Source organism: Globicephala melas, chromosome 20 (assembly GCF_963455315.2).
Source record: "Globicephala melas chromosome 20, mGloMel1.2, whole genome shotgun sequence".
NCBI classification, from domain to species: Eukaryota; Metazoa; Chordata; class Mammalia; order Artiodactyla; family Delphinidae; genus Globicephala; species Globicephala melas.
Window position 1 is genome coordinate 14858262 of NC_083333.1, and position 26869 is coordinate 14885130.

The 26869-nt window shown below is 41.1% G+C and overlaps 1 protein-coding gene across 1 annotated transcript in view; it reads left to right on the top strand.

The window, feature by feature from the left end:
- DNAH9 (dynein axonemal heavy chain 9) overlaps window positions 1-26869 on the top strand; it is a 299063-nt gene that overhangs the window by 37622 nt on the left and 234572 nt on the right. Inside the window, exons 11-17 of the mRNA XM_030861390.2 lie at window positions 1556-1624; window positions 3374-3500; window positions 6303-6558; window positions 7255-7496; window positions 13214-13349; window positions 16934-17130; window positions 17225-17649. Coding sequence (XP_030717250.2) covers window positions 1556-1624; window positions 3374-3500; window positions 6303-6558; window positions 7255-7496; window positions 13214-13349; window positions 16934-17130; window positions 17225-17649 — 1452 coding nt within the window. The remainder of the gene's footprint in view (window positions 1-1555; window positions 1625-3373; window positions 3501-6302; window positions 6559-7254; window positions 7497-13213; window positions 13350-16933; window positions 17131-17224; window positions 17650-26869) is intronic.

Sequence of the window (26869 nt, forward strand, 5' to 3'; positions counted from 1 at the left end):
TCAGCTGGTCGGTGGAAGTGGGCTGTGGGGCAGGGAGGGGCTTGACCCTGGGTGAGGAGGCAGCTCTGTCTGTTTGGCAGAGGCTGTTCTCAAAAAGGGAGGCAGCTACACTTCATCAGCCTTCCTGGTGGGGGAGATTGGGGATGGGGGGTGGTCCGGAGAGGGTGTCTGAATGGCACCCCACCACGTCCTCCCCAGTTCCTATGGAAGTTCCCGTTTGTTCTAAAAATGAATTCACATTCTTGTGTATACTCTGTAATATATTTATGAATTGGTTAGTGAAATGGTTTTGATTCCTCGCCATGAAGTGAAGTAGAACCTGCAGGGAGTTTGATGCACTTATTCCTGTGACTTCTCAAGCCTCCCAGGCAAGTCCCAGGGGCCGAGGTGCAGAAGCCACTCTCTCCTCTAGCCTCGTTCTTTTCCAGATAGAAACTGAGATCTGGGGTCAGGGCTTGTCCTCGCTGTCCTGCAGACACCTCTGCTCCTTCACGAGGAAAGGGGACCGAGCGACTGGGAAAAACTCCAGGAAATCCAGTGCTTTCTCTGCAGGTGTGAGGGCTTAAATCAAAGCTCGAAGCTCGGGGGAGCCTGTGAAGATTTAAAGAGCAAATGGATTTTAAAGAATCTTTGCAATAAGCTGCCTCGTTTTGCTAGCAGAACAAACAAGATCCTCCAACACAGTTAGTGTGAAGGTTTCTGAAAATTACAGATACTTCACCAACTTTCCCAGGAGCTGGACTCTTCATTTTGTGCTGTAAAGAAGTGTCAAAACCGGGGAGCAGGTGTGGGCAACGATGCCTCCGTGGTCCTCAGTGGACCCAGGGAAGCCTCCGAGCGTGTGTCTGCGCATGTGAGCATACAAGTGTGTGCATGTGTGTGTGTGCATGTATGTGCGTTTTGTGTGCTCAAGTTTGGGGACATAAGAGGTGGGAGGGAACCTCATATAAATGTGGCAATGAGTAATGAGGCAGAATATTTCTCATCACGTGCCCTAGATGGATTTCAGAGAAGGGGAATATATACATACATATTGTTACGTATATGACAATGTTTGTATATGTGTGTGGGATGTGTGTATATATATATATATAGCTATTTTATATATGCACTGTTATATACATATATACACATATATGTTATATAGTTTTTGTTATAATGTATAACGTTACATACAGTTTTGTTCTTGAATACAGAAAACTGCAACACCTAGAATTTTTCTTGCATGTCTCAATTTCCCTCCTGGTTTTTGAAGGACTTCATTTTACACGCGCAAGACTGGCTCAGCCAGGGTGAGGGGGTTGGCGGAGCCCTGGCAGGGAGAGGCTGTCCTCCTGTCACCTGGGCGCTGACTGCATTTGGGAAAGTGCAGATGCCCTCTAGTGGCCGGTGGCAGATGTTCAGGAAGAAGAGTGCAGGCTCATTTAGGGGCCTTTGGAAACTTGCCCAGGAAGCTATTCAGCCTCCTCTTTATAAGCTGCAGTTTGTTACTCAGATCATTATTTTCACTTCTTCTAATTCGATGTCATTTTTTTCCTCTCTTTTGTATGGGTAGTTGCATGGAATCTGCCGAAGGAAAGCGCATGATACAAAAATATGAAGAAATGCTCTCATTGTTGGAAAAGTAAGTAGTTTCCGGGACTAGATCGTTCTGCAAATGCAGAGCCCCCACCATGCCCTCTGCAATTCTGAGTTTGTGCACATTTCTCTGTGGCAGTGAAGTGTCGCTCTGTGTTTTATGTTATAACCACAATATCTGTGAGTACAGTGCTTCAGGGTTGCAAACAGCAGGTCTCCGGGGAATGCAGCTCTAGTCTGGAAATGAGCACTTTTCCAGTGCAGGTTTGTTGGGAACGTGAACTCGGCAGAGCTAGAAGTGGGGCGCTCCTCATGGCACCCCGAGATCAGTGTCATGGAAAATCTCAGCAGCTACTCGCTAAGCAGAAATTGACAGGTGGTGCCGCACAAAGAGACAATAAGTTTAAAAAATACTTCCTGCATCCTTTGACAGAGAAAGCATAAGAACGAAGATTTTACATGGGTTCATAGTTGTTCCTTCTTTAAAGCTGCAGTCAGTCTTTTGGGGGAGCAGGGTCCAGACACAGTCTGTGTCTTGCCTTGTAATCTTCTCCTGATTCAGAAGAGGAGCACCGTACACATTATGATTATAATTATAGTTATGATCACACTTAGCATTGTGGAGACATCTTAGCTGGCAGCACCTCCACCTGCCAGGTCACCCAAGTTCTACCCTTTCGGCTTCCCAAATATGAGCTTCAAATCTGTCCCCTCCTCTCTGCACCCACCACCCACATTTCACCAGAGACCAGAGCCTCTCGGGCCTGAACTGCTGCAGTGGCTTCCTAAGAGCCTCTCTGCTCTGGACCTGTGCCCCTCAGCGCCCATACTGTCACCAAATCCCCTTTCCTCACATCCCCTGTCGGGGAGGCCTCTCAGTGTCTCCCACCAGCTCCTTTTTACCGTGACCCAAAACGTGCTCCCTGATGCCTGGGCCCTTGCCCTCTCCTCCCTCAGGTGCAATGTCTACTCACTCTCCCCAGCGCACCATCTGCTGCTCCCTGCCTCAACCTTCGTCCACACTGCTGCTCCTGCCCGGAACACTCACTCCCCCTCACTGCCCAGCTGCTGCTCATCCTGAGACTCAGTCAAGCATCGCTTCAGCCCCTCCTCCGTGAGACCCTCCCTGGCATCCTCCTCATCACCCCCACCCACCCACCTACCTCTGCCATTCAAAGCCTAATGCCCAGTACATCTGCCTGGGATTGTACTTGCTGCATCCTCTGTTGACCCGTGGTTGCACCACTAGCTGCGTTTACCATGGGATGTTTATTCATCGTTTTATCTCCCAAGCCCAACACATCAATGTGTAATGACTGAACAGTGAATGTCCGTGAGCCACGTGAAGATTAGCGTGAGAACAAATCTTACCCAATAAATTCTTCCAACATTTACTAGGACTAATCACCACTTCCCTTATCCTCCCAGAAGATCGCATGGAGTCTCTCTTTCTGCTCTCCTCTGATTTAAGCTTTGCCACCTTTAGGAAATGAGGGGTTACCTGCAGGAGCTGACTTGCCCGGCTGAGTCAATGACTCTGACTTAAGAATGTATTCAGGTATTTCACTAATAGCATCTTCAGTTCCTGAGATATATGTATTAAAGATAGATAGATAGATGGATGGTTGGATTAGATAGATAGGTAGCTATAGAGATGTTATATATATACATATATAGCTATGTCATTTATGTTATATATATCTATATAGAGAGATGTATCTTCAGTTAATCATTGCCAGGCATTGGGGAGCTGGGAGGGTGCTCACGAGGTGACCGTCATCTCTGATCCTCACAGGTATGAGACAAGACTCTACGAGGACTGGTGTCAAACAGTATCAGAGAAGTCGCAGTACAACCTTTCCCGGCCACTTCTGAAACGTGATCCAGAGACAAAGCAGATCACTGTCAACTTTAGCCCACAGGTAAGTCCAAAGACAGTAACTTCCTCTTGGTTTCTGAAGAGTTTCATTTGACTCTGCTGATTTCAAAGGCAAAAAGTCTTTCTATAAGAATATGCAAAAGCTGCTCAAAAGAACTTGTACCCTGGATTTCTTTTTTGGGATAAATCTTAGGGTGTATGTTTTCTTAAGTTGTCCACTGTTCACATTTTTCTCCAGGGTCAGCCAGTATATTTGCTTTGATTTTGCACAACAGAAAATATTGCAAAATATCACTTGGTACCATAGTGATACCGTTTGGTACCATAGTCAACCGGGCCTACCTTGAATACACACTGCGGGTGAAGGCTGTTGACTAGATGCTAGAGGGCCAACCAAGTGTAACCTGGTTCCTGACTTCCAAGAGCCCACAAGCTAGTTAGAAGCCAGAATCTCAACATGCAAAAGTCTAGTTTCATTAGGTAGCATATGATAAATCTCCAAGGAGTAGCTTTGGAAATGAGACTAGATTATTGGTTCTCAACCAAGGCAATTTTGTCCCAAAAATGGAGACATTTTTGGTTGTCAAACGTGAAGGGGGTGCCAGTAGCACATGGTGTAAGTAGATACAAACTTCCTACAATGAACAGGACAGCACCCCACAGCAAAGAGTTTTTTGTCCCAAACTGTCAATGGTTCTGAGGTTGAGAAACCCTGCTTTAAATAGAAAGGGTAGAAAACCAGTGGGCTGTAGCAGCCATGGAAAGCTTAATGCTGGAGAAAACTATAACCAAAAGCAAGCCCACATCAGGATGTACATCATTCAGCTTAAAAATTGAAGAAAGGTATTGGCCACACCGAGCTAAAGGCAGTCTCCTTTCTGTCTCCTAAAGTTCTGTCTTGATGGCATCTTCCATAGGAATGTAGTGTAGAAAGAGGTGAAAGCTAAGCTGACAGAATATTGGTTTCTTTTGAGATAATTCCAGTTTAAGTAGAACATCAATTCCCCCTAGAATAAAAGTCAACAAAGGGAGTTGGAGGGTTCGTTTCTTCACTTTGGCAAGACGAGTCTGAGGTTGAACTCATTAAATCCTTGGAGTAATTTTATCAGCATTCGCTTTGAGCAGTATTGAATATTAAATGCCCAAAGAGTTGAGTACCTGGATTACCAACTAGGCTGCAGTCCAGATGGTATAATTGTAGTAATTAAGTCCTTGGTGTAAGACAGTATTGAAGATGGGCCCTCGTCTATATGCTCCGAAGACAAGGTCTCTGTCTGCTTCCATGTGCAGCACATGGTGGGTGCTTTACAGGTGTTTGTAGGTGATAGAAGGGAAAGGAGGAAGAGGAAAGGGGTGAGAAAAGAAAAGTGGAGGGAGATACATACCTAAATTATAATGTGAGTCAGGGGGAGACGGCTACAAACACAACAAGTCAGAGAAGGGCTACGAATATCCCTTGGCTTCCAACCTCAAGCAAAGTGGCAACAGTTACCCTATGAAGAATGAACAGTAACACATCTGTCTTTCTAGAGGAACATGATCAAAGATTTGACCAGGATAAGAATTGTATGGGTTAAAAACATATATATATATATGTAGTAATTTGTTATATATTAAATAATTTATTTAAATTATTTAAAATTTTCTATTGTTGGACATTTAAATATTTTCTAGTTTTATCAATCTGTATTTCATTGATTCTAGGACACACACGGGTTTTTTATATCTTAATATCTCTGAAAATAGCATGTGTTTATAGTTAAATAAACCACATTTTTTTCTTCCTTAGGTGAAATACTAAAATATTTCTGAATCTGACATAAAATACTACTGATATAAAATACTACTGACATAAAATTTCTGACATAAAATACTACTGAATCTTACCATTAATGGCATCTTATATTTGGATAAAATATGTTATAAATAATGCTACAATGAGCATCTTTAGTTATTACTGCACTGTATTTCTTTGGGATAAATGCCTAGAAAGGGGATTGCTGGGCTAAAGGGTGCTCACATTTTGCGAGTTTTAGCATATTTTATCAATTTGCTCTTCAGAAAGATGTAACTCAGGCATTCTCCTGCCAGCAAGATATCATTCATTTCTTCAAATCACTTCTAACCTGTTGAACCAAAAAATATGTAACATCTCAATGTTGTTTTAATTTGCATTTTTTTGACCACTAGTAAAGTAGAAAGTTTTTCATGTGTTCATTGGACATTTATCTTTCTTCTCCTGTGAATTGCTTGTTCATATCCGTTGCCCACTTTTGAGTGAAAGTGCTCTCTTTTCCTATGAATTTGTCAGACTATTTGTGAAATATCTGTCAGATATTAAGAAATCTGTTGCAAGTATTTTTATCTGTTGAAGTGTGGCATTTTATTATGTGTATGATATTTTATGCATATAAATTTTATCTTTTATTTTCTGGTTGTACATTTGGAATGGTCTTCTCTACTTCAATATTATATAAATCGTCCACATTTTTTTCATTTTTTGTTTTCATTTTTTACATTTAAATTTTTAATATCTATCTTGCGCTTATTTCAATATAAACTCGGAGGCTAAGGTCATTTCCCTGCTAAAGGATTAGCATTTGTCTTAACCCTGAGTAGGATTATCTGGGCAGGAACGAAGAGCTGGCCCAGAGCCACTGGAAGGAGAGTTGGGAGCCCAGTTGTCTTTTCCTTCTCAGAGAAGATTTAAGGAACCAGTAGGAGCAGAAGTTGAGAAAGGACCTAGAAGGCCCTTGGGCCCCTGGGGTTTCCCAGTCCTGATCGATACGGCTGCTATTCGCTGCCACTGAACTACACAGCCACTTATGTCGATTCTTTTCTCCAGCTGATTTCCGTGCTGAAAGAAATGAGTTATCTTCAATCCCAGCAGATGACGCACATCCCTGAGACAGCAGCAGCTATGTTCTCCTCCAGGGAATTCTATCGGCAGCTTGTGGCTAAATTGGAGTTGATGGCAAATTGGTACAACAAGGTTATGAAAACTCTGCTAAAGGTGGAATTTCCATTAGTGCAGGAAGAGCTGCAAAATATCGATCTCTGCCTGAGAGCTGCAGAGGAGACTCTGAGCTGGAAAACAGAAGGTAACAGGAGACCACCTGGGGTCTGGGGAAAGGTTGGAAGTCAAGATTCTAATAAAGTTGGTAGAACCTCACTTCATTCCCCGGTTAATCTGATCTGGGTTTGAAGCACGAGTCTGTCCTCTCAGATATGCGCCCGACATAGAGAAGACAAGGAGGAACGGCGTCCCTCTTCCGCCTCCTCTGTGTGCCTGGGAGGTTTAGACAGCTTTGCTGCCACGCTCTGGGGAATTTTCATGAACTCTCCCACAGTCTCCAGCATATACTGGGCACTCCATGGAGGAGGATTTTTACTACATTATCATTGTTACTTACTTTTCTTAACTGGACCATAAACATCTTAAATGAGGGAACTATGCATTTACTTTTCTTGTATCCTCCAGCGCAATTCAGTAAACTTTCATTGACTGATTAACATGTACAGGGCACCATGTGCAGGACTGTGAGGAGAATATGAAATACAGGGGATGTGACCCCTACCTTCAAAGAGCTCATAACCAAGGCCATAACCAGGGTCATGGTAAGGGGTGGCTTTTTGTTGCAACTAGGAAGGAAAAGGCTCTGATGATTACAAACTAACCTGTGCAGAAAAGTCTTATAAAACCCACAGGTATTAAATCCCTATGTTTCATAGCAACCAGACCTTTCGCTCTACCACTGTAAGCTATTTCAATTAATTCTATCTCTTTTGGGGAACAGGCATTTGGGATTATGTCATTCAGATCACCAATAGTATTCATGATCTTGAACAAAGAGTTCAGAAAACGAAAGACAACGTGGAAGAGATTCAAAACATCATGAAAACATGGGCGTCGCCAATATTTAAGAGAAAAGATGGGAAAAAGGAATGCCTTCTCTTCATGGATGATCAGCGTGATCGAATGGAAGAATATTACAGTCTTATCAAAGAATCTGGCTTTAAGATTCATGCCCTTGTGCAGGTAATAACCAGCCTCTCAGACACACATACCACCAGTACAGGGAAAGCATCATGAAGTGTGTTTGGGTGCTAGAAGTGATTTGGAAATTAGAACAATCAGTAGATGCTGTGTCTTCTGCAGTCAGGGATAGAAGTTAAAACTGATAGCAAAAGAGCTAAAACTAATGAATGGGGAGTATGTCAAGTCTCATTCTGGTATCAGTGTGTCAAAGTTAATACGATCTTAATAGTGACACCACTTAGTCGTCACACGACTTAACATCCCGCACCAAACCCCTAGGGGGTAGAAGGAGATGCCAAGGACAGAATCCTAATTTATCCACTGCACTAACCACCCCGAACTCGTCCACACAACCTAGTGTGACCCTGCAGCATCATCCTCATAACCTAGCTCTGCAGAGCCTGGAGATATGCAAGATGACTGTGGTGTCGCTGATGCACTGGGTAAAGAGAAGGAAAAATGCAGAGTGCTACCCTTCATGCAGGAAGGCTCTGCCCTGCTTTGTGATCAGGGCAAACCTTGTGTCTCATCATCCAAGGCTGGATGAGGGAAAAGAGCTATAAATGGCCACCAGCTCCAGCCCTACTGAAGTAGCCATGGGGTAGTTCTCCTGGGTTGATCTCATGCACAGAGTCAGTAATGAATCACAGTTGTTATCTTTGGGTTTTCTGTGGGTTGAAACACAATAAAATGTTGTACTTTTGACCTTTTAAATTTTCTTTATCTGTTTTCTAGCTTATTAATTTCTGTTCTTTATCATTTCTTTCTTTCTAGTTAATTTGGGGTTAGTTTGCTTCTCCTTTTTGTCTAGCCTATAAGGGTTGAAACTTAAGAGTATTGATTTCAAGCCTTTCTTCCTTTCTAATGCAAGCATTTGATGATATAAATTTCCCTCTTAGCAGTGCTTCAGTTGCAATCACAAATTTGATCTGCCTCATTTTCATTATCATTCAGTTTTAATTATTTTTCTCTTGCGATTTGTTCTTCAACTCATTGGTCGTTTAGAAGTATGTTGTTTAATTTCCACATATTTAGGTCGTCTCTGGATAGCTTAATGAAATTGTTATCTAGTTTAATTCCATTATGGGCAGAGGAAATACTCTGTAAGATTTCATTTGTTTAGAATTCATCAAATCTTGTTCTGTGATGTAGAATGTGGTCTATGTTATTGGATGTTCCTTGTGCAATTGACAATGTTTATTCTTCCATTGTTGGGTGTGACGTTCTATAAAATATCAATTAGTTCAAAGTGGTTGATAGTATTGTTCAGATCGTCTATATGATTTCGCAGTTTTTTTGTCTATTTGTTCTACCAGTTACTGAAGCTTAGAATGTTAAAATCTCCACCTATGATTTTGGATTTGTCTGTTTTATCCTTTAGTTCTTTCAGATTTTTCATCAGGTATTTGAAGCTCTGTTAGTAGATGCAAACACATTTATAATTACTGTAACTTCCTGATGAATTGGCCATTTTATCACTATGAAATTATTTTTATTTCTAATAATACTCCCTTGTCTTGAAGTCTTTTTTTCTGATAATTCTATTGCCTTTCTTCCAGATTCACTATTCCTACTTTATGCATTGTCCATCTTTTTCCACCCTTTCACATCCAACCTATTTGCTTCTTTGGATTCAAATTTCTTCTCTTATAGACAGCATATAGTAGAAACTTACTTTTCTACATCTAACAACTTTGCCTGTTAATTGAAATTTTTAGGTCATTACACTTAATGTAATCATTGATATGGTTGGATTTAGCACCACTGTTTTGCTATTTGTTTTCCATTGGCTTCATCTCTTTTTTGTTCCTCTGCTCTTCCTTTCCCACCTTCTTGTTATTAATTGTATATTTTCTAGTATTGTATTTTCATCTCTCAATTGGCATTTCAGCCTTTACCTTGTTGCATCACACTTGCAGTGGTTGTTCTAAGTTTTAGTAGGTCTCTTGAACTAATCACAATCTACTTAGAGTTTTCCCATGAAATATAGGAACCTAGCAACAATTCAAACCGCCCAGGAATCTTTTGTAGTGTTGGTGTGTGTGCATGTGTGTGTTGGTGTGTGTGTATAATATACCCCACAACAAAGTATTATAATTTTTTGTTTTAAAAGCTTTGGGGAAAATATTTATAGAGTTTTGTATTTACCCACATAGTCACCATTTCCAGATTTGTTTTTCCTTTTTGTAGAACTAAGTTACCATCTATGGTCATTTCTCTTCAGCCAGAAGAGCTTCCTCTAGTATGTCTTGCAGTTTAGGTCTGCTGATAACATGGTCTCTCAGTTTTTGTTTATCTGAAAATGTCCTTATTTCACCTTTGTTTTTGAAGAAGAGTTTCACAGAATATAAAATTCAGTGTTGACAGTTCTATTTTCCTTTCAGAAGTCATTTCATTGTCTTCTACCCTCTAAGGTTTCTGATGAGAAGCCAGTGTACTGTGTATCTTTGTTCCCCTTTTTTCTCAGGCTCCTTTTAATAGATTCTTTTCAAATAAATTCTTTGTATTTTTTTCCATTCAACTACGAGGTGCCTAAATAAGTTTTCTTTATATTCAGCCTGCTTGGAGTTTGTGAGGTTTTAAATCTGTTTTTCACCAAATTGGGGGGTGGTGGTGGTGGTGGTTAATCAAATTACAACATTCTTGTCTAATAATTCCAACATCTATTTTATTTTCTGAGTCCTTTTTTTAATGTGAAGGAAGTTTATTTTTGTGTCACATAAGTCGAAGGAGTAGGCATTCCAGGATTGGTGTGGCAGCTATTTTCTGAGTCTGTTCTTAGTGATTATTTTCTCTCTTGGTTAAATGTCACATTTTCCTGCTTCTTCGCATGTCTAGTAATTTTTTATTATATTCTAGTCATGTTGGATGCCACTTTAGAATATGGATGTTATTTCCCTTTAAAGAGTTTGTGGTTTTGTTTTGGCAGGCAGTTAACTCACTGGTGGGTCAGCTTGATCCTGTTGAAGCTTTATGTTAAGCTTCCTTAGGGAGAGTCTAAAGAGGCTTTGCTCTAGAATAGAGCTCTAATTCTAAAGCATTGCATTTCTGGAGTCTCAACTGAAGTCCTGGGTTATCTGTGAGGTCTTTTCATTATTTCTGATAGAACACAAACATCTTCCAGCACTATATGACCTTCACAAACTCCATTCAGCTTAGAGCCCCCAGTAACTGTTCTCTGCCAGGCCTTGCAGAATCTTGCCCTAAATATGTACAGCTTAATCCTCGGTCAGAGATTCAAAAGGACTCAGCAACCTCAGCAGTCCCAAACCCCCATTTCTGTCTTTTCTGCCCAGCAGGAACGATGCTCTAATTGAGGTCCACTTTCCTATGCCATGGTTTGGAAAGTGCCTCTAGGTAGAAAGCCAGGTAGTTGTGAAGCTCACCTTGAATATTTCCCTTCTCTTAGGGATCACATCCAATTACCCAAAATAATTATTTCTTGTATCCCGTTCTGTAGCTGTTTGTAGCAAAAGGGAAAGTCCAATCTCATTCCTCTGTCTTGGCTAGGATCAGAAACTTGAGCTATTTCTTGTTAGTTTACAGAAAATTCTGACACGTTTGCTCCTTGTACCATAGTAGATTTGAGGTGAAAGGTATAGATAGCTATATTGATAGGGTGACAGTAGGAAAGAGATAAAACAACTCTACAAGGCAGTCATAAAAACTAAACTGTAGAAGCAAACAGACATACACATTTTAGTAACACCTAAGAGCAACTCTGGATTGTCACTGTGTTATGATTTGCATGACGACGGACTCTCATTAAATCTTTAATCTACTTAGGAAGGAAAGGTATAGGTAATACACTTTAGAAATTTTAGAGTTTTGACATTTAAAAGCAGAATCATGAGATTTACAATATGGCAGTGTTTCCTAAAGGGGTAAGCGTGAGTCACCTAGAAAATTTACTTTTGCAAAGTGGTAACCACGTTCTTTGAAGATGTAAGATAAATGGAAAGTTGCTATAAAAAGGCTGAATGATGAGTAAATGGGACATCTGTACTTGCCATAACACCAGGTCGGTGACTGTATCATGTAAAAGGAGGGAGAGAAAGCCTGTGCATTCCTTTCTGTGTGTACATTTTCTAATTCACTCAGTATGATAAAGGTTTTTAGTTAATATTAAATGCCAACAACAAAACACTCCAGCTCATTTCTTTTTTTAAATTTATTTTATAGAAGTATAGTTGATTTACAATGTTGTGTTAATTTCTGCTGGACAGCAAAGTGATTCTGTTATATATATTAATATATATATTCTTTTTCATATTCTTTTCCATTATGGTTTATTACAGGATATTGTAGTTCCCTGTGCTATACAGTAGGACCTTGCTGTTCATCCATCCCATATAGAATAGCTTGCATCTGTTTATCCCAAACTCCCAATCTATCCCTCTGCCACCCGCTTCCCTCTTGGCAGCCACAAGTCTGTTCTCTATGTCTGTGAGTCTCTTCCTGTTTCATAGATATAATCATTTGTGTCGTATTTTAGATTCCACATATAAGTGATATCATATGCTTTTGTCTCTCTCTTTCTGACTGACTTCACTTAGTGTGATAATCTCTAGTTCCATCCATGTTGCTGCAGATGGCATTATTTCATTCTTTTTTATGAGTGAGTAATATTCTATTGTATATATGTACCACATCTTCTTTATCCATTCATCTGTTGACAGACATTTAGATTGTTTCCATGTGTTGGCTATTGTAAATAGTGCTGCTATGGACATAGGGGTGCAGGTATCTTTTCAAATTAGAGTTTTGTCCAGATATAGGCCCAGGAGTGGGATCCACTCCAGTTCATTTCTAACGATTATCCAGGAAATGCTTTACTTGCTTGAACCCCAGATTTCTTATGTCTTGAATTATAATGCCCTCTACCGTTAGTGTTCCTCCTTCTGCCCACCCTGACTTCTGCTCTGATGCAGCTTCCTCCACAGCCATCAGTCAGCATCTGTGAAGCACACATTGCATCCATCAGCGTCCCTCCTGAGAAGGTGACCTGACCCCATCCTCCTTTCTCAGGGAGAGGATGAGGCACCACACTTCCTTCATGGGTTAACTTTGTGTTCCTTTCAAGCAAGGGTTATACCCATTAGACAGAATGGGTTTGTTACACACGTACAGGCATACCTCATTTTAATGTGCTTTGCTTTACTGTGCATTCACAGATATCGCATTGTTCTGTTTTTTTTTTTTAATTGAACCCTGCATCACAAGTCTATTCATGCCATTTTTCTTTTTGTCACCTTTTGGTAACTCTCACAGTATTTCAAACTCTTTCATTCTTATTATACTTTTACGGTGACCTATGATCAGTGATCTTTGATACTATTGTGAAACATTATGACTTGCTGAAGGCTCAGATGATGGTTAGCATTTTTTAGCAATGAAGTATTTTTAAATTAAGGTATGAACACTCTTTTTTTAGACATAGTGCTGCACACTTAATAGACTAAAGTATAGTGTAAGCATAACTTGTATATGCACTGGGAAACCAAAAACTTTGTGTGACTGACTTTATTGCAATATTGGCTTTATTGCAGTGGTCTGGAACCAAACCCGCAGTATCTCCAAAGTCTGCCTGTAACAGAAAATTCTTCATAACAGTGCAATTTTTCTCCATGTGTTCTTTTCATTCCCATTAATGATAATAAGACCAGTTCTCCCATATTATTAAACATGGTTTATATCCATTCTTCTTTATTTTGTAGGAAAACCTGGGTCTTTTCTCAGCAGACCCAACCTCCAGTATTTGGAAGACTTATGTTAACTACATTGATGATATGTTGGTGGATGGATTCTTTCTTGCCATTGAGTGCTCCCTCAAGTATCTCCTGGAAAATACTGGTATTTACTGGCTTATGGATGTGGTTTATTACTGGGAAGGTAACAGTAATAGCATCTATTGAGTTACAGTGAAGTGCAATTGAGTGCTCTGTGACTTTTCCCAAAGTGTCATGAACATTTTGTGAATTATAACAAAGGCATTGCGTTTCTAAATTGTCCAATGATAAAAGACTTCTCTCTCTTCAAAACTCAGATGATAAATCAGGCTTTAAGATAGTGAAGCCCATAGCAAAAGCAAAAATATAAAAGCCAATTCAGTCTAAATGAAGCTCCAGTGAGGAGGAGTGAGTAAGCTGGAGCAGCTCCACCTGGACTTGACTCATAGCAGCGGGAGGGGACATTCCCTGCCTTCAAGCTGAATGTACTGTATCTCTGTGGCCTTTTGAGAACACAGGGAGGTTGTAGTAGCCAGCTTACATGGAAGAATCAAGTTTTTCTATGTAAAAAGAGTCAGACAAGAAGCTGGGAATGAGGTAGCTTTTAGAAGGAAAGGGAATGTCAAGGAGGCAATGGGCATTCTTTGACGCTGTTAAAAGATAGCCAAGGGCTTTGAATTTATGGTCCATACACAGAGTCAAAGATTGTATAGTAAAGGCTAACCTTGGTTTGTAAGGGATGGGATGGAAAGGGCAGAAGAGTTCAGGAATAAAGTTGAGTTACACCTTTCGCATTCTGGTAGATTCTGAGGAGCTCAGCGAGGGTGAAGGATGAGGTGAGGATGAAGGTGAGATAAGAACTTAGTCCATTGAGCCCAACCCAAGGAAAGAAATCAGATGCAGAGTTAAAATAGGTGGGCTGAGACCCATGTCCAGATATCCAGCCCATTGCAAGAGGTTGACAGTGCAGAGAGGAGCAAGGCCAGTGCTGGGTGTAGCTCAGATGGGCAACACCCACCCTCACCCCCACCCCATGGTCCTAGTAGGTGGAGTGACTGAGGTCAGGGGCAAGGTCTTTGCTTTCATGGTGCAAGGTGCTCCAAATTAAGGAGATAGAGAAGCAGGAAATGGGCTCTGACATAGTCAACAAGGCGGGGAGGTCACCTTCTAGAACCTGGGGCATCAAACACAGGCACCAAGACTGGAAAACTGGTTCCTAGGGACCAGCGCCAACGGTGCTAATCTTAGTGAACTGACCAAACCTCCTCTGATACTGGAGGTTGGGGGTCCCGTCACTTAGCCCTCCTCTAGATCTAGGAAGATACCCCAGCCACACTTGAGTGCAGGCACTGCATAAGGGACTCACCCTAGGCCAGTGTCTATCCAGCTCTCCTGATCTGGGCTGTCCGATGTGTCACTTGTCCTCCTCCTCTCATGAGGAGAAGAGCGTGGGAGCAAGAGGATGGGGACAGGGGATGGTAGCCAAAGTCACCTTCCCTCCATGGAAACGGGGGGAAAGGGAACACATTTCCTTCACAAAATAGAATGGGCAGGAGCTGGACCTAGTGGCTGCCTGAGCAGAGGAGCTATAGATAACATTAAAAGGCGCTGGTTACCAAGGCAAAGTGAAGGAGCCTAAAGAGAGTGGCCTCCAAGAGGAAAATCACCATGACCCTTTGCCATAGCCCAGGTGGACAACTTTATTCCCCTGGTCTACCTTACCATTTCCACTTCTCGTGTTTGGTCAAACCAATACTATTCCCATGGCTTGGGCTGGCCTCCCAGCCATCTCTCAGAATCCACACCCTGCCTGGGTTAAATGCTACCCACTCTATCCAGAAGCACCCTTCCTCTTCTCAATTCTTAAAGCGATTTGCTTGTACCAGGGGCGTGGAACCACCAGGACCATCCGACTTGTACAGTAATTATGTTGCCATTGCATCTAACATAGGGATTCGGTTCTTATGTCAGCACATAGGGCAAAATCTCATATAGTAACGTGTTCTTGAAAGTCTTTTAAATCCTTTAAACTATATGCAACCCAACCTATTAAATTATACGTACCTAATGCATGTAGGAATACAGAATATATCACGAGTACATATACAAAGCATAATTTTACTGATTTAAAAAAAAATTACTCTATAATAATAGTATAGGGCTTCCCTGGTGGCGCAGTGGTTGAGAGTCCGCCTGCCGATGCGGGGGACGCGGGTTCGTGCCCCGGTCCGGGAGGATCCCACATGCCGCGGAGCAGCTGTGCCCGTGAGCCATGGCCGCTGAGCCTGCATGTCCAGAGCCTGTACTCCGCAATGGGAGAGGCCACAACAGTGAGAGGCCCGCGTACTGCAAAAATAATAATAATAATAATAATAATAATAGTATAATTACTGTGATGTTGGTAAACTTGCACTTCCTTAAGTTAAATATGCACTGGATGGGACACTCCTGAGTCCAGTAATGCAGATTTATCATCCTTACAGTTTTGAAGGCAAAGCCTTAGTCTTACATATCTTTGAGGGTCCCACAGTTTTTTAGTTAGGGAGAATGGCTAAGCAGTGGTAAGAAGAACGCCATCAATAATGTGGCTTAAAGGACATGGAAGTCTGTCCCCCGGGTTCTAGTCCAAAGCGAGCACTCCAGGTTAGTTGCAAATTCCTTCCGTCCTGTGGTTCCACTGCTTTCTAGGGCCTGGTCTTCATTTCCATGGTTGAGCCGGATCACTGCTGCATGCCGGCTCCAGCCTGTGAGAGAGCAAAGAGAGCACAGAGGAGGCCCCCTGCTGCTTCGTGGACCGCAGCCCAGAAGTGGCACCTCTTCCCACATCCCACTGGTGAGGGAATCACATTGCCATACCTAACTGCAAGCCCACTCACTTATACCTCTATTTCCAGGGAAGAAGGGATAATGGATTTCCATGAGTAGTCTCCACTGCCTGTGATGTCCAGCACGCAGCAGTCTCCTAAATACTTTTACAATCAAAAAATATATGAAAATAAGTGGTTATTAATAAGAGTCTAAGCATTTATCTTGTACTTGGAACATCTTGTTCCATATTATATTTTTATTTAAATTTAGCAAGACAAGTTAGTCTAGCAAGTAATCAGGGGTTTGTTAATCATTTATACTGTTTTTAAAAATCTTATCACTACAGAACTACAGAATTAAAATAAGTTCTGTTTTTACAGAAAAGGAGCAGAAGGGATAGGATTGTGACTTTTTTTTTCACGCCTACACGACGTTGGACAAGCACACCCTTGTTCCCCTAGTGGCTACCAATGGGGAATGGCCTGGTTTGTGCACAGGAAGAAATCAGCTGCTTCCAAGAAACTGGCTTTGCAAAATCAACCTCTTCTCAGTCAGAGGCTGTACTGCCTCCCAGGAGATGTTTGGGAATGCAGAAGGGGACTGGCTTGGGTTGATCAGTCACTAGGACGTGCTCTCTGAGGACAAGGAGAGTAAATGTCCTGCAATGCCCAGGATAGCCCTGCACAAGAATTAGCCTGTTCCAAATGTCAGTGGTTCCCCTGTCAATAAACACTGCAGGACTGCCACCCTCACCTTTTCTGGGGTGTTAGCAAATTTTACATTTCCATTTTCTTATACCCAAACAGCTCATCTAAAGGAAAGAAATGCTCTGAGTGCTTTTAAAACAGTATTGCATTTTGCCTACGTTGCCCATTCTCTTCTGTTTTCCTTGTTTTTCAGAATGTAAGGCAGGACTCACCCCAATATTTGAAGCACAACTGAGCTTAGCCATCCCAGAATTGGTTTTCTGTCCGTCTCTGGAGCCTGGAGTGAAGGGTGGCTTCTACGACATTGTTGAGGGTCTCATCACCAGCATTTTTAGGATATCGTCCTTGGTTCCACGGCTTTCCCCTCAAAACGGCTCTCCCCATTATCAGGTACTGGATCTGCAAGCATCCTGCCCTCCCATCAGATCTGGAGCCCCCTGTGAAGTGCTGGTGTCACCCGCCTGGTTTCGTCTTGCTCCCCTAGGTTGACTTGGAGGCCATGCCTGATCTGGCAGGCATGCGGGGCGAGCTGATGGGGCGGGTGCAGGGCATGATGACCCTCTGCTGTGGCTATCGGAGCACCCTCAGCCAGTATTCTTACCTCTACGTGGAGGACCGGAAGGAGGCTCTGGGCCAGTTTCTGCTCTGTGGGCACATGCTCACAGCAGAGGAGATGGAAGCCCATGCTGAGGACGGCATTCCAGAGAACCCGCCCCTGCTCCATCAGTTCAAAGCGCAGATCGACTGCTACGAAAAGCTCCATGAAGACGTGAGCAGGCTGGAGCCCATCCAGGTGTTTGACAGCTGGATGAAGATTGATGTGCGGCCCTTTAAAACGTCTCTGCTGAATATAATTAAGAAGTGGAGCCTCACGTTCAAACAGCACCTTGTGGATTACGTCACTCACAGGTAACACAGTCCTGCTAGCTTCCCGGGCTGTCAGGAACACCATGTTTTTAATCTTCTTCACATTTTTCTCCATAGGTTCTTGGTTATATTAAAAATTAAAACAGCGGGTTGGAGGTTCCAGGCTTTTGGACACCAGCAGTAACGTTAGTCCTGCCCTCTCGTTTGTTCATCAGACCTGGCCTCTTTCTGTTTCGTTTTCCATTTGGTGCCCAGTGTGCGAAAGGCACTCAGTAAGTGGTAAATAATGTTAGAGACAATAATAGCAGATCTAACCTCCCTTTACAGCTCTGACTGTGAAATCTCTTTAAGCCTGAGAAGCAGAGGGGGTCTAATGGGCCTCTTAGATTTTATTTCTCCCACTTACTCCTTGTCTCAGATTATCCAGCTGTGAAGCACGGAAGCCCCTAAATCTACACACCCCTGATGCCTGCCAGTGCCACTCTAGCTGTGTGACAGATTGGATATGAAACTCTGTCTGTTCCACCATAGACCTAGACCACGCAGCCCAGCACCAGGCTCTCTAAGCCAGAGCACCAACCTCTAGATAAATAATCAAGTAGGTTAATAGTCTCCCTGTTACTTCCCTTAGCCTTGTCCTCACACGTCTGCCACAGGCAGAATCTCAGCTCCCAGCCCCTCCCCACAGAATCCTATGGAGTGCCGTGGTCCCTCTGTTCAGTGATCAGTCTTTGGTGTATTAGCTGATGCTGCAGGGGAGCCCTCCCCAGAGTTTGGTGTTGGTCTTGCTTGCCGCTCAGTGATGTGGAAGGGAGACAGCCAAGTCGAGAATGCATCTATCTACAAACAAATTTTGAGAGACTTTGCAAGGGTGATGGTTCTCCACTCTAGAAAAGCCTCAGAAAATCATTTTGGGATGTTTCAAACAGGGCTTTCCAAGTGTTGTTTAAGAAGCAGCAGCCAGTTTCCCACACTTGAGAGTCAAGAAAGGGAAGCAATGGTGGCAGTTGGGGAGGTGGCAGTGTTGCCCCTGAATGGAGTACTGTTGAGGGGACAGCTCTGTGCTCTGTGGTCCCTCTCCATTAGCAGTTCTGGTGACCCAAGGACATGGGAACATGTTTCAGATGAAGATTTTATTATTATTTAGGTATGGCAAGGCCACAAGATCAGGAGATGACTGCTATTGAAAAGATAGTTTGTTAGATCCCAAGAGGAGGGGGCACAGCACACCATGCAGGGCCAAATGGGGGGCACCAGTGTTAATCAGGAAGCAGAGGGAGTGAGGAGAAACGTGGGCAAGAGCTTTTATTACGGCTTCCATGGAGAAGAATGGGCAAGACATTCTTCTCCAGGTTTAGGAGCAGGTTTAGGATTGTCTAGTTTTTTTATTAATTTTAACAGGCTCTGGGGTGTAGGGGCTGTCTTTTGTTGTCTGGTACCTGGCTGTGGGATTATAGGGCAGGTGAACTGTGGCCTGGAGAATGAGAGCCAGATGGAGGAGGTGGTTGGGGATATGGATTTTGGATTGATTGGCTTGCATTTGAAAGGCACAGTCAAAAGCAGGTTGTTTACTATCTCTAGGAACTGGCTAACCCTGGGAGGGTCAATCCCTCCAGGGCCGACAAGGCCCTAAATGTCAGAGCATCAGAAACACAGGGTTGATACAGGGCATAGTTACAGCAGCTTCCATGTGTCCCTACCAGGTGAGGCTTCACAGGATGTAACAGTTGTTTTAACAGGAAAACACATGATAGAGCACTGAGAAGGCCTGAGTCCTCCTTGAACCCCTGTTTCCTTGTCTCTGAAAGAAGACAGTTTGACTGGATTCCTGTAAGGTGCCTTCCAGTTTTAATAGTTGGTGATCCATAAACTGACTACTTTGCTACACTTTGGGAGAATGTCTCATTGTGTTCTCAAAGATTAGATAAAAAAAAAGAAATAATAAGAACAATAAAAAATATTTATTATTGAGTGTCTACTATGTACCTTGTAATTCTGTGATTTCCACCTTCTCTTAGTAGGTGTCAGGATTAATCCCACCTTGCCTTACATAAATACTTCATTTACTGACAGAAATCCAATCCTTCATTATCATCTGTCTCATTCAGCTTGGACTGCTATGATATTGCGATTTGTAATAAGACATATATATTGGATTGACCAAAAAGTTCATTCGGATTTTTCCATAAGATGCATGGGAAAACCCGAATGAACTTTTTGGCCAACCCAATATTTGGTCTTCATCCCTGTTTCTGGCAAAAGCTCCTATAACCCTTGTATTTCCTAAGTGGTGAGAGCCATAAAGGTATCTTTTGTTATGTTAATGGTAACTTTTGGACCTCACCTATGGATGGGAGGCGGTTGTCAGAACAACCAACCATGTGATTAGAGGTTGAAACTTTCAGTCTTATTCCCCAGAACTCCAGGGAAGAGAGAGGGGCTGGGGATTGAATCAGTCTCCAATGGCTGATGGTATAATCGATCATACCTGTGTAATAAAGTCTCCATAAAACCCAATAAGATAGGGTTTCAAGAGCTCCCAGTTTGTGAATGTGTGGAGATTCAGAGGAGTGGTGCATTCAAAGAGGGTATAGAAGCTCCACATCCTTTCCCATACCTTGCCCTGTGTATCTCTTCCATCTGGCTGCTCCTGAGTTATATCCTTTTATAATAAATCGGTAATCTAATGAGTAAACAGGTTCTCTGAGTTCTGTGAGCCACTCCAGCAAATTAATCAAATGCAAGGAGGAGGTCATTGGAACCTCTGTCCTATAGCTGGTCAGTCAGAGGCAAGGTGACAACCTGGACTAGTGTCTGGGTCTGAAGGGGGTGAGGCAGTCTTGTAGGACTGAGCCCTTAACCTATGGAATCTCCAGGTAAATAGTGTCAGAATTGAGTCAAGTTGTAGGACAGGTAGTTGGTGTTGGAGAATTGCTTGGTGGTGTGGGGTGCCCCCCTACCCACCCATAGGCATTGGAATTGGTATTAGGATCCTTGTAGCTGCCATAACAAAATACCACTGACCGAGTGACCTGAACAACACAAATTTATTTCTCGCAATTCAAGAGGCTAAGAGGTCTAAGATCAAGATGCGAGTCAATTTGATTCCTGGTGAGAGCTCTCCTCCTAGCTTGCAGACAGCCATCTTCTCACTGTGTCCTCACATGGCCTTTACTCAGTTCCTGTGCACAGATAGAAAAAGAGAGATCTCCCTCTTCCTTTTCTTATAAGGCCACTAATCCCTCATGGTGACCCCACCCTGATGACCTCATCTAACCCTAATAATCTCCCCAAAGGCCTCAGCTCCAAATACCATCACAAATGGGGAGTTGGGGCTTCAACATATGAATTTGTGGGAGACACAGACATTTAGTCCATAGCATCATCTTAACTCTCATCCCCATTCAGCTCCTCATGCCCTGATCTTACTCAGTCCCATCCTTGCCCTTGCAAAGCCCTCCCCTGTGCTCTTCCCCTGGACCTCAGGATCTTGCATCAGCAAAGTCCACTGTCCCTTCGTCTTCTCTCATCCTTTTTTTGCTCTAACTGAAGCCCAGCTCTCTCCTGAGGATACTGCTTCCCTGCAGCCCTCCCAAGTAGGGCTGATTTTTCTCCTATATCCTTCTTACCACTGGGCCTAGAGGTAGATGAGATATTCTTGCTCTTAGTTGCAGCTTCCAGACCATTCCACCTGGTCCTCCCTCAAAATCTCTGGCTCCACTGGAGTGAATTCTGTCAGACAGTAAAACCTGCCACTTGTCCCTGCCACAGTCACCTGCCAAGCCCTTAGCCATTCCTCCCCTTCGTTGCAGGTCATGTCATCTGGCTCAGTCTCCCTTTCCCATCCTTCTGCTAATAATTATCCTCAGTGACTCAGCATCCATATGGAGCCTTCATTATACCTGCCTCTCATTTTCTTGACCTCTCTCTCCATTGCCGTTTCCTTCCGTCGTGCCTGTGCTGTCTAATTCTGTGTTGTGCCCTCAGTGGCGTGGAAGGAAAGATGAGCAAGTACTTGCTTCCCCTTCAGAATCTCAGGTTAAAGTGTTCCATTCTCTGACCCCCACTTGGCATCTTTCCAGCTCACTTACTTGGCAACGGTGCCATGCAAAGTTCTTCAGACCCATCAGGATTTCCAATCCATTGGTCCCGGTGCTTTATCGGGATAGCTCAGTGTTTATCACCCTTGCTCCCCATTCCCGTTCCCACCTCATAAAACCCTGACTGTTTAAACTCAGTGCCCCACACCTGCACCTGAGCAATTCATCCTTGGATGAAGGAAAAACAAACCAATCTTCTGACCAATCTCATATTAAATTTATGAACATAAATTTTTTTATGAACATTTTCATAGATTCTTTCCAACTCCCATAGACTCTTTTTTTCCTCTCTCCTTAAACCTCACATATCCTCTCTGCCCTTATAGCCTTGCCTCTCATTTCACTGAAAAATTAGAACCAATCACAAGAGAGCTAACTCACCTTTCACCAACAAATCTACCAACCTACCTGCATTTGAAGCTATACATTCAACTACCTCTCCTGTTACAGTGAATAACCTGTTTTTCTAAGTCCAGCCTCTTTCTTCTCATCTACTCGAGAACTTACTTCCTTAAATATTCCCTATCAGCAACACCATCTATTTTCATACATTTTCCACAGCATGCAAATATATTGTCACATCTGGCATCTTAAAAAAAAAGAAAGGAACACGGTCCCAGGAGTCCTTCCAGCTACAGCATCATTTCTGTGTGCCCTCCTTCATAGCAAAATTCCTCAAAAGGTGTGTCTATACTTGATCCCCTTACTTCTTCATCTTCCATTCTCTCTCTACAAGAAATTTTATTATATAATGTAGCATAGGGGCTTCCCTGGTGGTGCAGTGGTTAAGAATCCACCTGCCAACACAGGGGACATGGGTTTGAGCCCTGGTCCCGGAAAATCCCTTGTGCCGCGGAACAACTAAGCCCGTGCGCCACAACTACTGAGCCTGCGCTCTAGAGCTCACGAGCCACAACTACTGAAGCCCGCGTGCCTAGAGCCGGTGCTCCGCAGCAAGAGAAGCTACTGCAATGAGAAGCCCGCGCACTGAAACAAAGAGTAGCCCCGCTCACCACAACTAGAGAAAACCCGCCCACAGCAATGAAGACCCAATGCAGCCAACAATAAATAAAATAAAATAAATTAAGAAAAAAGAAATTTTTTAAAATGTAGCATACGTATGATTTAGAGAAAAATATTAAAACGAATACTCTCATTTACTTTATCCAGCGAAGAAACAGAACATTAGCTACATTTTAAAATTCCCTTATGTACTCTTCCCTGATTAAATCCCTCTTCCTCCCTACCAGATGTCACCCCTGCCCTAAATGTGAAATAATCCTTCCCATACTTTTCTTCATGGCTTAGTGTATATATATATATATATATATATATACACATACAGACACAAGTGTATATATATATATATATATATATATATATATACATACAGACACACAGAGATATACATATATTGAGATTTCCATTTTAAAGCTATAAAAATGAAACAGTGTTGCATACTATATATCCCTCTGTCCTGTTTCTTTTATTCAGCATTATATTTGAGACCCATCCACGCTGAGAATATAGCAGTAGTTCATTCATTTCCACTACTGTAGGGTATCCCATCATCTGAATATGCTACAATCTATCCATTCTGTGGTTAATATGGTTGTTTCAGATGGTTTCACTAATATCAGCAAGGTTGCTATGCATTCTCTTATACAGCTATCACGGTATCCATGAGCAAACATGGCTCTAGGGTGTATAGCTAGGAGTGGAATTGCTGGGTCAGTGCAGGTAATGACAACTCTTGCCAAGGTGGATCGGCCATTTGTGAAGGTTCCAGTCCCCAACACCTCTTGCTGCTGACAGATTGTTTACTGCTGGCCATTCTGCTGGGAGCTTAGTGGTATCTCGCTGTGATAGACATTTTACATTACTCTCACTATGAATAAAGTGGCTTATTTTTTTGTGTTTTTGGATGAGTCATTATGCTTCCTATTCTGTGCTTCTTCATAGCTCTTGCCCATTTTTTGTTGGACTTTATCTTCTCCCTTTTTATACTTAGAAGTGATTTATATATTGTATGTCTAATCCTTTGCTGATTGTACATATTACAGATTTAGTCTCCCGTTTTGTGGCCCGTCTTCCCACTCCATTTATGGTATATTTTGATGACAAGTTCATTTTTATGTAGCCAAATGTGTCCATCTTTCCCTTGTGTTGTCTTCTTTTCTCTTGTTAAATAAATCCTTTCTTGTCCTGAGATCCTGATGATACTCTCCTACATCCTCTCCTACAAGTTTTATCTTTTGCGTTAAATAGCTCTTTGTCGGTCACTGCATTAATATGATGCAGTCCTAATTACTATAGCTCTGTAATAAATCTTGATATCTGGCAGAGCGAGTCCCTACCTTGTTCACTTTCGTTAAGAATGTCTCAGTCATTCTCGGCCCTTCCTTACTATTTTACATACATTTTAAAATCAGTTTGTAGAAGAAAAAATCCATTGGGATTTTGATTATACTTGCAGTGACTATAGATCAATTTGAGGAAAATTGTCATCTTTGTAGTAATGGATATTCCTAAGAACATGTTATCTCTCCATTTATCTTCCTTAATATCTTCAATGAAATTTTGTAATCGTTTCCTTTAAAATGATTTTCACGTCTTTCTTAAGATTTATTCCTTAATATTTTATTTTTTGTTTCCTAGTGTAAATGATATTTTAAAATCATATTTTCCATGGAAATGAATTGACATTTGTATGTCGATTTTGTATCAAGCAACTCTACTAAATAAGTTGTTAATTCTAATAATTCATCTGTGTACTCTCTGGGGTTTGCTATGTGCATAGTCATCATCTACAAATTTATGATAATTTTATTTCTTCCTCCTCAGTCTTTTTTTTAAAATGCGTTTTATCGCTGTTTCTTATCTGACCACACTGACTAGGACTGTCAGTATAACATCGAATAAAGTGGTGATGGTAAGTATCCTTGTCTTGTCCCCATCTTAAAGCGGATACTTTCAACATTTCATTACTTAGTATAATACTCCGTGAGTTTTTTATGGCATCTCTTTATCTGATTAAAGAAGTTCTCTTCTAGTCCTAATTTGTTAAGAGGATTTAGCGAAAATAGATATAACATTTTATCTATCGCTTTTTCTAACTCCGTTAAGATAATTCTGTTTTTTTCACCTCAATATGTTAAAGTTGTGACTATATTATTTGGTTTCTAATACTGAACCAACCTAGCATTACTGAGTTAAGCCCAACATGAAATATTGTCTTTTTCAATATATTCATTGCTTGATTTTGTTTGCAGATATTTTAGTTAGCACTGATGTGTCTGTTTTTGATGAAACAGGCTTTCAGTTTTTCCTTTCTGTAACATCTTTGTCTGATCTTGCTCTGTGGTTTTCTAACTTCATAAAATGGGTTAGGAAGTAACCTTCTTGTTTTTTCTCCGTAAGAGTTGGTGTAAGATTGAAATTCTCTAATCCTTGAAAGTTTAAATCTCCTATTGAAACATCTGGCTTGGTATTTTGCTTGTGGCAAGATTTTTACCTGTAATTTCTCTAATGTTTATAGGAATATTAAGGTTTTCTATTCCTTAGTAAGTCATATTTTTCTAGGGATATATCCGTTTCATGTAAATCTTCAAATTATTGTCATGAAATTTATATTATGCTCTTACCTGTTTAATCTCTACAGAATCTATCGATGTGTTCCTTTTTAGATTTCTATTCATTTCTATTGTACTTTCTGGCTTCTTTACTTAATTAATCTACCAAGAGATTTACAAAGAACAATCTTATGAACCCATTGATCCTCTTTATTATAATTTGATTTCTATTTTGATAATTTATTCTTTTATGTTTATTATTTCCTTCTATTTTCTTTGGGTTTATTTTCTGTCCTTTGGCTAAGTTAAGATGTGTGCTTCGCTATTCACCTTGAGCCCTCTGTCTTTTTTAATGTAACACTTAAAGTTATAAGTTCCCTTCTAAGTACAATTTTACCTACATCTCACAAGTCTTAGTAATAATCAAACTCTAAATATTTTTAACATTCATTATGATGTACTTATATTTTTTTTAATCTTAAAACGTGGATTCTTCTAGTTGCATTTCTGTCATTAATTTCTAACAATTGTATTGTGGTCAGAGAATTAACATATGTAATAAAAAGCTTCTGAAATTTGTTGAATTTGGTCAGTTTTTATAAATGTTCTGTGCATATTTGAAAAAAAATGTGTACTCTATAAATGTTGGGTATAATGTTCTGTGCATGCCTATTTGATCAAACTTGTTTTCTTCAAATCCACTGTAACCTCGCTGCCTTTTTTTTTGTCTGCTTAATTTATCAATTACTGAGATAACTGTGTTAAAAATCTACCACTTTGATGGTAGAGTGTCAATTTCTCCTTGTAATTCTGTCACTTTTTGTTTCATATTTTTTAAGGTTATGCTATGTGAGCATACAGTGTTTGACTTTTTATATATTCCTGGAAAATTGAATCTTTTAGCCACACGTTAAAAATCTTTTATCACTAGCTATATTTCTTGTGTTAAAGTGTGTTTTGTTGTATATTAGTATAACAAAACCAATTTCCTTTGTATGACATTTGCCTGGTGTCTCTTATTTTATCCTCTGGCTTTCAATATTTCTGCGCCTTTATATTAGAAGAGATCTTTATAATTGATATAGAACTGAATGTTTTATCTACCTTAATATCTTTTAACTGGAGCATTTTGTTCATTAATGTCTGTTGTGCTATATTTGAATTCATTTGTACCATTTTATTGTGTCTTCTCTATTTGTTCTTCTTTTCTTTGTTTTCTTTCTTGCCTGCTTTGGGTTGCATTTTTTAAAATATTTTCTTTTATTTTTCCTTTTTCTTATTCCATTTTTTTCCCTTCTGCTAATTTGGATGTTGTGCTATCTAAGTCTTCTTTTCTAATAGTTAACCATAGCTATTTTAAAAAACATTCTTAAAAGGAGTAAACTAATCAGTACTGTTACTCTTTTCACAACCAATACAAGGACTTTAGTTTGATCTCAACCGTTCATACATCAAATTATATTCTATAATTCCAAGTAATTTCAGTTGTTCTCTGCTATTTATCTAAACTCCACAAATCATACTTTATTTTTATACACTCACTGTTTATTTAAATTCATCTACATATTTACCAATATCTTTGCTCATTCC